Below are 13166 nucleotides of genomic sequence, written 5' to 3'. Positions count from 1 at the left end.
GTCTTGTGCCAATTCTAGCGCATGTTGTGCCTTATCTAATGTGATCAAAACACTGCTTTCTTTAAACATAACAGTTCCTGGAGAAATGCAGTTTTGCCTAGATCAAGGAATTAAAGGTTATGATCTCTGGATTCCTTAGTCCGTTATGCCATTTACTTTCTAAGCTTGGTGCAACGTTTAGTATCCATATGGTTTAGTTTACCCTTCTTTACGCTGGCCATGGTGCACTTGGTGAGTGTTCAGTACTTGATATAACTGAGATGAGAAGAAACGAAATCTAAACTTTATTCAAGGGCTGGATTAGCAAGTAAACCAACCTCCCCTTAGTCATAGTTGTCACAGTACTACAGAATTGTATGGACACTGTTGGGATGAGCGACAGGACTTGTTTTGCGGTATTTCTAGATAATTGTGCCTGCTGGCTGCCTGCATTAAGACTTGGATCTTCACTTGCTATTTACATTCCTTTTGAGTTGATAATCCAGTTTGACTGAGCCGTAAATGCCAAGAGAGAAATGCTATTTGATAGAATTTGTACTGAAAAGCCAGTGTGAGTCCAAGGGGGAAGCAAAGCCACTAACAAGTTCAAGCTGGCAAGGGTTCTTAACCAGAACCCGTGCCAGGAAACTGTGGTGAACTACGAATTTGCTGCTGAACATCATGACTGCCCTTTATCTTTATAATGGGTTTAACCGAAACTAGAAATAAACACATCTGAAGTTCTCCATTTTTGCTTTACCAGATATAAACATTACAGTTTATGTCAATGTCATGATTTTTTTTTTTTTTGTTGGCAGCTAATGTCCTTCAGACTGGTGAAGAAGGATCGTTTCTATTTTATGGGAGGCAAAGAAGGATGTTTCACAAGTCATTACAGCAGCAGGGTACTTACTGGTATGGTGTGTGCAGGTTGCTGCCAATGAAATGATGCAAAGAGAGGATAAGTGGGTGCTTTTTAAAATCTTCTCATAGAAATACAAATTTTGTGTAATGACAGGCAAAAGAATGTCCGAAAATTAGTCTTCCCCTTAAAAGCTGATCATTTGTACCTGAATTTAAAACAAAGAACAAAGCTAACTTCTTTGGAAGACTCATTTTAAATCCTTGTCTCTCTCGGTTTTGCACTAATGATTAATTTCTGCTGCCCCCCTGTGCAAAACTTTTCTGCCACTGTAAAAGTAGCAGGAGCATTAATGATAAGCAAGGATGTTGCAAAAGTATAAGTGAGTCAATTCTATATGCCTCCATTAAAAAAAACAACCAAACAAAAAAAGCCCCCAGGCCCCCACAACTCCACAACAAAAAACATTCCTGGCAGAAATAAGATTTAAGAAACTGCTTAGAGGTCTAAGTCTCCAAAGAAGTCTGCCTCCGAGTCTGACAAACCTAGATGCAACATCTTGAATTCCATAATCCCCAAGTGTGAAGTCGTATCACCTGGTTCTTTACCAGTTTTGTTCAACATAGATATTGTTGTATATTTTCTTCTTGCTCCGGTTCCTGTAACTATTATGAAAATTATAGAATCTTATGCTTGAAAATACCAGAAATTATTTCCCCTGCCCCTAGCTAAATGGGAGGACAGGTATGCACTGAGAGATAGAAAACACAATAAATAACTTCCATGTCTACTCTAAATTAAACACTTCGGAGCAAGTCTTCAGTCGCAAAGCACCACCAGACTTGTTAATATTCAAGTTGTACTCGCTACAAAATGACTGCAGGGGAACTGCCAATACTCTGCGTACCTTGTAGTTAGTCATGTTCAGGCATACTTCAAAACATGACCCGTAGTTTTGTCGAGGGCAGTCCTGAGTCATTTGTATTTTTAATAAGGCGATACATCTGTGGAGATGCATTGGGGGAAAAAAAAAAAGATGACCAGGACTCAGTCATCTTTTTTCCTTTCGTTGTATTGATGGGGATGGTGCTGCTACACTGGCTCCATCCCCTGTAAGGGGTCAGCATCCACATTACAAGTAGGCATAGCCTTGCTCTTCTCCATTTTATATAAATTAAGGCTGACCTTTGGTCCCTGGCAAGCTGCCTGGTTTGTGTTTATAGGGATGGTAAAGACCTGCTTGTGCAGTAGCAGTTCTCCATGGGAATAGGTCTTTCCTGACTCTGATGCAAATTTGCTGTGGGTAAATGCAGCCTCTGGATGAGACGGGAAGTTGTGTTGTGTTTCAAATCAAACCTCTTGGAGGTTTTAATGGTGAAAAATGTTTCTATTTTAACGCTAGTTTTGCTTTTCTTGTTGTTCTTTGTTATATAATGGTTGAGCCCACAAATTAGAAGCATGAGACTAAGAGCTGAAGAATGAAGGAAGAAACAAAAAGCCATATGGCAATAGCAGGAGGTCCTGCCACCCCACCTTAGGCTCGTGACAACATGCCCTACATTTAACCTACGGTCAGAAACTAATTAACAACACAGATGGAAGTGAGCTAGCATATGTATTCAAAATAATACCCCTAAGGTTTTAATCAGCTGCCCTGCCTCTTTCTGGGTTAGACATCTAAGTTACCATAGAGAGACTGGTAAAATAGTGACTGATACATATGGCTAAGGCAGCTTTGTGCAGTGGCCGAAGGGAGGGATTGGGCAGTCCAGGATAAGTTGCTTAAATGTCTTTATGGGCTTCAGCCTACCCTGAAGGGAAATAGGATTTCTGATGTGGTTCCTCTTCACCTAAGCATGTTGAGCTTCAACAGTTGCAACGCACTTCGGAAGCTTTGATAGTGTGTTCTCCAAGAAATTTTGTGCAAGTGGAGAGTCACAGCAGCATAAGTACCAGGCCTCTTTGCTCTTGCAACTTCTAAGTGTTTTTTTTCCTCTCTAGAACTACTAATTATCTCTGATAAGACAGCTCTGCTTTTGATTTTGCATAGGATGGTGACTTCTAGATAATCTGTAGTGTTGTGCAGAGATTTGGGAGAGGGAGAACACTTAGCTGTTTTCAACAGACTAGTTGGGTAATCTAATGTGTCTTGCTTTAACTTTCTCTTTCCTCCCTCCACCCCCAGCTATCTGAAGGGAGGCTCTCCTTCCCTGCAGGGCAGTAGGATCTGCTTATGTGAAGGGACAGGTATTGGAGCTTTTCTAGAGAAGTGTTTATTTAATGACTGAAATCCCATATACAAACCTACCCTTTGGAGCTTAAGGGCTCTTATAGTGAGAACAGTATGCTGGCAGCAAAGCCACTTTCTTCAGCGGGGGTGTGTGTGCATGAAACAAGACACCCGAGCAGCAGAGGAAAGTTAGGTGGTGTTGGGCTGGATTTTGCATACTTCTGTTTATAGGCATGTCTGGGCTATTTATGTGCTTCTATCGGTGGGGGAAGGGAGGAGCTAGTCTGCACACCTAAAAGCTTTTTTTTTCCTTCCTCTTTAAAGCGTAATTATTACCAAATATGCATGTATCCCTCAGGAGTCCCCAGTGTGAGGAAGCTCTTTTGCTGAAACCTGTCACATTGTGTTCTGATACAGCTATTAGCTGTAGGTTAGGTGTGGGCCCCATCTGATTTTTATGGCCACATAGGTACTGGGCCACCTTCACAGCTGGTATAAATCTATGAACAGAGAGCAGTGTGGATTTACACAAGGCAGTGACTGTGTCCACCAGAATTGGGTCCTCTGGAACATACTGCTTCAATGAACCTCAACAGTTTTTGTGGAAATAATTTCCCATGATTCCACAATTTATAGTTCTATCTGGTGGCAAGTATGAAAAGTCATGAACTGGGTAAACTGCTTGTTTAATTGGGGAGGGGAAGGACCAAGGGGAAGAATCAAAGTGATTCACGGGATCCACAGTGTAATACTCCTCTGTGAAAGAAATTACACCATTATACAACTAAGAGAAGAAAGGAGCCTGATTAATTATTTTTTCCTGCAAGGCTGCAGGTTTTTTTTTTGTGTTTCATTACATGCTTGTACCTTGAGCAGTACAACTAATGAAGCCTATTTTCAGACACTTGCGTCTTTGCCAGATGTACCTCCTCACCCCTTCTAGTAATTCCAAACCCTTTTCCTCTGTGGAGCTTGTGAAATGAAAGCAACAATACAGAGTGTTGTAAGTCTGTAAGTGGCCCATACACTGGTGTTTGCCTGACTAAGGATGGCGGGGGGAAGCTTATTTGGGTGGGTCTCAGCTACTTGCGTGCTAGTTACAATGTATGACCGTGGGAATACTGTTGCCTGTGATTCTTGTATCCCTCTATTGAATCCAGTTGAAGTTGACCCTCAATTTTTTAAAATAGATTAGGGATAGAGACCCAGGCATAGCAATTGCAAAAGTCTTGTTTCAACATGAAACCACTTAGAAGGTGGAAAAAAAGCTGAAAACTGTAATGCTTTGAAATCTGTGGTATGCTGCATTGTCATGAAAGAGCACTTCTTGCTGAAGTATTTTTCAATACAGTTACGTTAACATATTAACATAGTTTTCCAACAGTGTTCTCTTCAAAGATAAAGCCGTTGTCACAGCAGGACACATGCAGGACTGGCTGCCCAGTGAGGTGGGTTAGCTTCCTGATGAGTACATCCTTGTTAAATACAAATTCCTCATTATTGCATTTGTCTAGGGGGTTTTGCGAACTTACAAACTTCTGCTCCTGATCTGGTTGTTCTCACATAACTTTGGACTTGAATACTCCCAGAAGCTGCTCTGGTACCTCAGTGTAAGCTTTTATCCCTTGCCCCTCTATGGGAAGTGTTGGACTGTCAGTAACTGGACTGAGCATGTGTTGAAAGAAAGTTGCACACGAGGGCGGGCAGCCAGAAGATGACTGATAACACCACTGGCAAATGTAGGCATATTGTTAATACCTGTCAGGGCTCTGACAACAGGCATTTCCAGTTTCTGGTTCATGCACATCACGACATACTGATCTGCTTCATTTCAAGGGCTGACTATGGCTAAAAGCAAGGTATTCTCTTACAGCAATGCCACACAGAGTCAGGGTCTCAGCAAAGGTAAGAGCCTTACGTCAAATGGGTATAGTCCTTGCTTTCCTCCCTTACCCTAGAGAAAGCACTGCCTGCCCAAACCATGGGTACCTGCTCCATCTGATGCTTGTGCTTTTTAACCATTGATATTCCTTGGCTGAGCTTCACTTATGTTCCTGTTGAGTGCATAATGTTCTATAGGTCCTAGGAAGTTTGCCACTTGCAGGAGAACCGATGGGTGCGTGGGATGTTTTACATGCTGTTCAATAGTTTATAGGCACTTGTAAGATCCAAGCTCAACTGGTAGAGCAGCTTCTGGGTTGTTCCAGGGCTGCTGGACACATGTCACAGTACAAAGGATCCAACTCATGCTAGTTTGCACGCAACGTGCTCCGTTCTGTTCCTGCTCTCGGGTGCCAATTATCCTTGACTTCAGTGGGAGCTTCATGTGTGTACTTGGCAGAATAGCTTAGTCCTGTGACGATTCAGCACAGCATTTCATACCAAAGAGCCCTAGTGAAATGGAAGACAAACCACAGATGCTGCTCAAAGGTCTGAGGTTCTGCCCTAACATTCTTCTGTGCACAGGTTGAATTTGCATTATATAAAGCTCTAGTGGCTATCAGAGCAAATGATTTTGGAGACCTGTTATTATTTCCTCCCATGGAGGAACCAGATAGTATCTTGGCACGGGGTAATTATTTCATGGAACGCTTTTGTGGTTGTTGTCCCTGTTTTGTGAGGGGTTTAGGTAGCCTGTTATATAGGTGAACTTGCCTTTCACTTAGGTTGCATAATGGTACTTCTGAATGAACACAGTAATGGCATGAAGGTATATTGACAAATACTCTATAAAACAGATTGATGCAGTTTTCTAAGCCTGAAGTCAGTTTTGAAATCGGTATTAGCTGATGCTTGGGTTTCAGGCTTGGAAGTCGCATCCTTGCTGTATGGTATTTCTGGCACGGCAATAGGAGTACAGCATGTTACCCTACCTGTGATACTCCTGATGATCAAAACCAAACCTGCAGGTAGTGCTTTTATCTGAGGGGGACTTTCACTGCATGCCTTGGTATTTCAACATGAAATTTGGGCAAAAAATGTCGTGGCAAAGCATATCGTGTTTGATATGCGTAGTGGCATGCGCACAAGTACCCTTTTGGAGTTGAGTTTCTTTGTTTACGGTGGGGATTGCAAACCGCCGTGCAGTGTGAGTGCCCTGCGCACAGAATGCTGTACAAACAGCTGAAAAGGCAGTATGTGTGTCACTGGCTCAACAATCAGTTCCCATTGTAAAAGTACAACAATAGTGCACATCTGTTCTCTTCCATGGGTGTTGTCTCTCTGAAAGCTCTGATACCATCTGTGAGTCTGGCCTGCTATTCCTTTGCTTGTGCATGCTGCCAAAATTCATCCTGCCTGTTTCCTGGTATGGGCAGAATGGGTCTGAGATACATCCGACAGAAATCCTACTGGGAACTCCTTGTAGTCCTGCACTTGGCCAATTTAAGTATAAGCATGCTTGTAATGAAGAGACTGTCTGGTCTGTGCCCATTAGAGCAGCTGAATTCTCTTTCTCAGCTTTGAAGCAACTGTGCCCTTTGCATGGCTCTTGTGAGTGTCCAGAAAGGTATGATAAAAGTTTGTAGGAAATTCTGATACATTACATCCCTGGTCTTTCAGAGAGTTATGTCATGGCATTATTATTTTGCCATTATTTTCTTTGAGTTCTTTCCCACCTCTGGTTGACAGGAGAAGTTGTGGGTTTTGTATGCATTCGGGGGAGAGTTTGATAAAACCTTGGAACCCCGCAAGAACTCCTTGTAGTGCTTTAAACTGATGCATAGTTCTCCACAGCCAATGTAGGTATTGCTGGAGTTGCTTTGCCCTTGGAAGCTGTACCATAGGCAACATTTAGCAACATAAGATGAAAGCAAATTTCTTATGTTAAAAGTTGTAGTTTACAAACTACTTGTAAACTTGCTTGCTATTTATCTTAGCCTTCAAAATGGTTCTTCATCTCTGCCATCTCTGGCATTATGGCTAAGCAGATTTTATTACCTCAGGGAAAACTAGCACGAGAATAAAAATAAAATGGGTTTCTTCTTCCTGACATGAAGAACCAACTTACAAGAATACAAATTGAGTGTGGGTGTGCATGTGTATGTATGGGGGGGGCGGAAGGGTGCTTTATTTTCAGTAATAAAAAGTAATTATATAGTTTGCTGCATAAATAGCCGCAAGGATAACCAGAGTGCGTCAGACATCCAGTTATGCATGTGTTAAAGGTTAATACTATTTGTTCTCAGTACATTTAGTCTTCGCAAATCATGTGCTGACATGCATCCCATTTTGGTATCTGTTCACACACTCTGGTAATGATGCGTAGAGCAGGAGCTCATGCCTGTGCCATTCAGTAGTATTTAGTAAATTGAACTTTTGTATAAAGGTCTTAGAAAATGGCAAGGCAGAAAATGAATGTCTTCTTGCTGCTAATTTTATCTTACACTGCACGCTCCTTTCTGGAGATTAAAGCATTATGAATCTATTCACTACTGAAAGTTATTTCAACTTTTATAGCACATATCAGGATGCAGAAAAGCAAGTACATGTTCACAGCTGTTCCTCAGGTCTCTCTGCTGGAAATAAAACCTGTTAAGCTGCTAGATTTCTGCTTAAAATAACTAAAAATAATGAAATAAAATAATTAACTGGTGAATCCTCATTGACTACAAATACTGAAATAAGTAGTACAGCTAGGTAACTGACTGTATATGTAAACTAGATGTAGATAACTGACATGACCTTCATTTAACAAGCCTCCTTCCCAGTAGTGGAGATGGCTGCCACAATTATGTGCCCTTATTCTAGCTGTAATTGTATGGACTTTATTGAAGTACAAACTAGGTCACGTCTTCCTGAGATCTGGTCCATGGTGGGTGACCTCTTTTTATTGCTTCAGCTTTGCTATGCTGCATGGGAGAAGGAGGGGTGTTCCTACAGCCATGAGAATGGATGTTGTTCAGGAAACCAGTCTCAAATGTTATTTCAACAGAGACATCTTGTGTGACCTGGGGGAGTAGCTTAAGGCTAGGTCTCAAGGAGGTTAGCATACATCTATTTTAAATAGCTTGTATCTCTTTTATACAAGTTAGTAGGTGTATACAACAGTCCATGGGACAGCAACTGGATGAAGATTTCCTCTCCTAGAGAGGTCTTTGATCTTTTATGCCTAGTGACATAGCTGAACAGGAGGAGTGCAAAAGCTGCAGCCTTTAGTTGTCATTCTTGGAAAGTGGGGAGTAGGAGACCTGAACCTCTTACAGCCTAGAAGGGCAGGGATGGATGCATGACAGGACTACAGACTGAGGCTGTATCATGAGTGATTTTATTCTGTGTTTTTCTAGGTGCATGCCTGACTAAAAGCAGCCATGGCTAGTCTGTCTGGCATTTAGTTGTATTGATGCTCTCAGAACAAGCGGTGTCAGCCAGGTTGCTCCAGTTAAATACTCGGCACTGATAAGCCTCCTTGGGAAGTAGTTGCTCAGCCTACCAGGATAGCACCAAGCGTGGGTGTACACAGAAGTACTGGGACATCTCCATGCCAGGACTCGTGTTGGTGGGTGAACCCAGCATGGGAATGGGCAGTACCTTGCTCAGTAGTAGCACATTGGGTAGACCAGGAAAATCCAGTCTTCTCCCATGTTCTCACCCCAGTTCTGTTTGTGTGGGGTGGCATGGTGACTTCCTTGTAATCAGAACGGTGTACATAATCTGTGTGTTTGGGGTTTACAAGGCACTTATTCATAGAATCATAGAATTGTTTAGGTTGGAAAAGACCTTTAAGATCATCAAGTCCAATTGTTAAACTTAACACTGCCAAGTCCACCACATTGTGACAGGACAGGCAGTATCTTTAATCTTTGCAACATGGTGAAGGTTTGATAATTGGGGAGCAGAGGAGAAGGACTGGAAGCTGCCATCCAAAGTGTTTCCAGTGACCTTTTTGGTGAAACGTTGGGATATTAGTCCTATCTCACTAAGTAAGAGATGAACCGTGCATTCATGAGTCAGTTCAACAGTAGCTGAAAGGTTGTGTGCTTCTACCCATGGAGTGAGATTTGAATCTTTTTCTGCTACAGCATGATAAAATAGTAGATTTTAAGCAGCTGCTACTAGAAATTGCTATGGCCTCTAAAATGACGAGTTTTCCTAGATGTTAAAATATTACTTCCTCATATCAAATCACTCGATATCATTTTGCTGCCAAAGACAAGGACTGTGTATATTGCACAAGTCACTGTCAAGACAGAGAGAAGAATCTTTCCACATCCTGCTTGCACAGTTCAGCTTAGTTTTTATTTACAAAGAAGTAGATGTTTGATCTGTGGTTTCTTGCTAGCAATATTCCATGTGTCTGCACTGCTAAAGCTTACTTTGACATACTCTTCTGTCATAAATGGGAGGAAGAGGGGTGGCTCTTAGGGGAACACTGTTTTTTGTGTATTATCAGTGTGTTATGTGGATAATGGCTGTCTTAAAGTTGTTGGTTTTCAGCACCTAGTTGTACATTGTTTCTTGCTACCCCAGATAATAGCGGCAGTCGTATGTCATCGGATGGGATGTAAATTGATCAAGTTTGACAGCGGTTTCCTTCCTAAATGGAAGGCAAAATTGATTCAGGAAGGATTAATTTGCTGTGAGATACAAAGTACTGTTAGATCTGGTGACCAGCCAGCCACTGGCAGAGGATGCTGAGGGCTTGAAGTCTGTTGGTGAGGTTCCTCTGCACCTCTCTGTCCTCTGTCTTCTTCCTTATAAGAAAAATGTCCATGCAAACAAAGTTGCACAGCCACTGCTCTATTCATTTCACATCCCTCAGAGTTCATTGCGACCGTAAGAAGTAAACAGCCCAATGACAATAGTGAAGGACGTGGCCTGGTCCAGGAATCCTTCTATCCTTTGTTCCCTTACCTACCTTGAAAAGCACATGTTGAGCCTCCAACCGGTGCACTTAGCTGATGGATACAAGCTTCTCTTCCTCTGTTTTGTGCTTGTCTTGGTGCCTCTTGTGCTGCGTCCTCTCTCTTTTACACTGGAAGGCCCTTTGGGGTACTTTTGCACTACGTGCTCAGACAGAGTCTGTCCTCCAGAGTCAAGATATTGGCTGGGACCTCTGGGCACTACTCTAATAAAAATAACAGGAACTTGATTAGGAGCCAGAAGATCTGTGTTCTGTTCAGTGCTCTGGTGGTCACAAAGCATGATACGGGTGTTTGGGATTTTTTTTTTCCTTCCAAGTTTTATATCAAACAGTCCTCAGAAGATGGAGTGTATGAATTTTATTATTTTTGTTGCCCATTCCACTGGCTCTGCGTTTGTATGCCAGCTGAACTACCTCTTCTCCCTCTTGTCTTGTCTCTCCTTGTTTGATAAAGGAAGACTGATAACCTTCTTCCTTGTGTTGTAAATCATCTCTGTAGTGTCTCTCTTCCTCCCCTTTGAGGAAGAAATCTGTTACTGCTCCCTGTAGAATGCTTTAAAAATCCTCGGATGAAAAAAATCTGCAAAATATTAATGTTCTGCATGGTTAGAGCAAACACTATGTTCCTGTGAGTCACAGATGTCAGGTTTGTTTAATCTTAATAAATCTATGCCACAATAACACTTTTAAACAGGAAGAGAGATGGAGGGATGAAGAGTTGTGCTGGGGCAGAGAGGATTCTTAGCCAAAATCTTGTTTAGTGGGGAGCTGGGGGCGTGAGGGGGGCATGGACACAAACCCAAACACTCCCACACATGCGTGCTTCATTAAGTAAACTTTGAGACCTACATTTTGGGCACTGCCTTTCTAGTCCATATTTCATTTTGTTTGTGTGTTTTATGATAGATTGTCTTTCTGTCTTCGAGTCTTAAGAGTACTAGTTTCCCACACCATATTTGCAGGAGATGAAGTAAGGCTTTTTACATAGCACCCTGTTGGCAAACAGAAATAGCATTTACTCCAATGAGCACTGCCAAGTATGAGGTACTTCCGAATGAACTTCAAAAGCTCTGAAACAAGCATTAGCTGCTGCTTCAAAAATGTGAACAATGCCATTGCTTTCTAGCAAGCAGAACTGGTGAGAGTAGGGATCGGAAGGAGGAAAAATAACAGCTGGATGTGATGGATGTTGTAGTAGCACTTGGGATCAGACAGAAAGCATCGTGCTCTGTCACTGCAGGATTTGGGGGCAGGGGGGTGTCTTGTTGTAAGAATACCTAAAGTGTGTACTCTGCACTTGAGGAAACAATTTCTACCCTGAGGAACGTAGAATCTACGAAGACTTAGCAAAGTGCTTGGGAAGGAGCAGTGATAAAAGCCCAAGCTGTTGGGAGCACTGATAGGAGCGAGTTGTGCTGATTGCAAGGCTGGTGAGGAGTTTTCTTACTGGCACTCTGTCCTCATGTTCAATGTCCTCCATGCTCAATGAGGACAGAGCCAAACATACACATAAGCCTCAAGGCACGGCCCATAACATGCACCAGAACTTGGGGCAGAATGTGAGAGAAATGGGCAAACTGCTGGGTTTCAATATGGCAGCAGGACTGGTTGTGCTTCTGGTTTTCATGCTGACCTCTGGGCTTTAACTGGGTTTAAATAGGTGCTTTGCCCGCTTGAGAGCAGGTGGTGTGGTGCTCTGGGAAAGTACAGTACAGTGGTTCTGGTACTGTCACTTCATCAGCTCTGTAATCCAGCAAGTCCCTTCCACGGCATTCACATGATGCAAGCAATCTCTCCAGCTCAAAGTTAGTGTGGTAGCAAGCATACTGTCCTGGACCATTTTATTGTTCTATATTTATGCATACATACCTTCTACTTTTAGATGAGGAATTGACCTGCTGAGACCTCAGAATTTGTACGTCTTCTTCCTGTGTTTTGAAGGTTGCTTTCGAAACACAAATGCAGTTTATCCTGGTGCTGTTCAGTTTCTTGTAGATAGAACAATGAAACACTTTTGGCAAAGAGGGATCTTAAAAAGCAAATATTTGCATTTGCACTTGAAATGGAAGTCTTGCCTTTCACGCTTGCAAAGCAGCCTTTTACTGCTGAAATGTTGCATTGCTAAATACCAGTTCTGCTTTTGCTGTTACTTGAAATAGGTGTAATCAGTCAGTAAATAAGGACTCTGCATAGTGTCTAATGTAATACTTATTACAGAAAGACTTTGGCACGTCAGAACTCTGACTTGCTGGTATCAATGTTGCCTAAGCTTTGGTATATGCTTTATCTGAAACACTAAATCAAAGAACACCCTTGTACAAGAGTATGCTTTATCACCAGTAATGAGTTGCGGCTGCATGCAGCAGATCTCTACAGAAAATGCATAATGTCTCAGGACAGCTCAGGTGAATTTTTATTACTCCATCCCTTGTAAGTAAAATTTTTCTTTTTCTTGTTCTTGTCCTTAACAGTTCCACCAAGTGAGAAGAGTGATGACCATCCTTTTCCTTACTATGGTTATCTCATACTTCAGTTGCATGAAAGCTGCCCCAATGAAAGAAGCTAGTGTAAGAGGACAAGGCAGCTTGGCTTACCCAGGTCTTCGGACCCATGGGACTCTTGAGAGCCTAAATGGGCCCAATGCTGGTTCAAGAGGACTGACATCGCTGGCAGACACTTTTGAACATGTCATAGAGGAGCTTCTAGATGAGGACCAGGACATCCAGCCCAGTGAGGAAAACAAGGATGCAGACTTGTACACATCCCGAGTCATGCTAAGCAGTCAAGTGCCTTTGGAACCCCCACTGCTCTTTCTGCTCGAGGAGTACAAAAACTACTTGGATGCTGCAAACATGTCCATGAGGGTCCGGCGCCACTCTGACCCAGCTCGCCGCGGGGAACTGAGCGTATGTGACAGCACGAGTGAGTGGGTGACGGCGGCAGAGAAAAAGACTGCAGTGGACATGTCCGGGGCGACTGTCACAGTCCTGGAAAAAGTCCCGGTACCCAAAGGCCAACTGAAGCAATACTTCTATGAGACCAAATGCAACCCCAAGGGATACACAAAGGAGGGCTGCAGGGGCATAGACAAGAGGCACTGGAATTCCCAGTGCCGAACTACCCAGTCTTACGTGAGAGCTCTCACCATGGATAATAAAAAGAGAGTTGGCTGGCGCTTTATAAGGATAGACACTTCCTGTGTATGTACATTAACCATTAAAAGGGGAAGATAG

At 42.6% G+C, this 13166-nt stretch overlaps 1 protein-coding gene across 1 annotated transcript; it reads left to right on the top strand.

Moving 5' to 3' along the window:
- Positions 1–4946: 4946 nt before the first annotated feature.
- Positions 4947–13166, top strand: BDNF (brain derived neurotrophic factor). Its single transcript, XM_035891185.1, has 2 exons — positions 4947–4976; positions 12405–13166. The coding sequence occupies exons 1-2, from the start codon at positions 4947–4949 to the stop codon at positions 13164–13166; spliced, it is 792 nt and encodes a 263-aa protein (XP_035747078.1).

Source organism: Egretta garzetta, unplaced genomic scaffold, assembly GCF_000687185.1.
Source record: "Egretta garzetta isolate BGI_Z169 unplaced genomic scaffold, ASM68718v1 scaffold523, whole genome shotgun sequence".
NCBI classification, from domain to species: domain Eukaryota; kingdom Metazoa; phylum Chordata; class Aves; order Pelecaniformes; family Ardeidae; genus Egretta; species Egretta garzetta.
The sequence above is the reverse complement of the archived record's forward strand: the minus strand, read 5'-3'. Positions and strand labels throughout refer to the sequence as shown.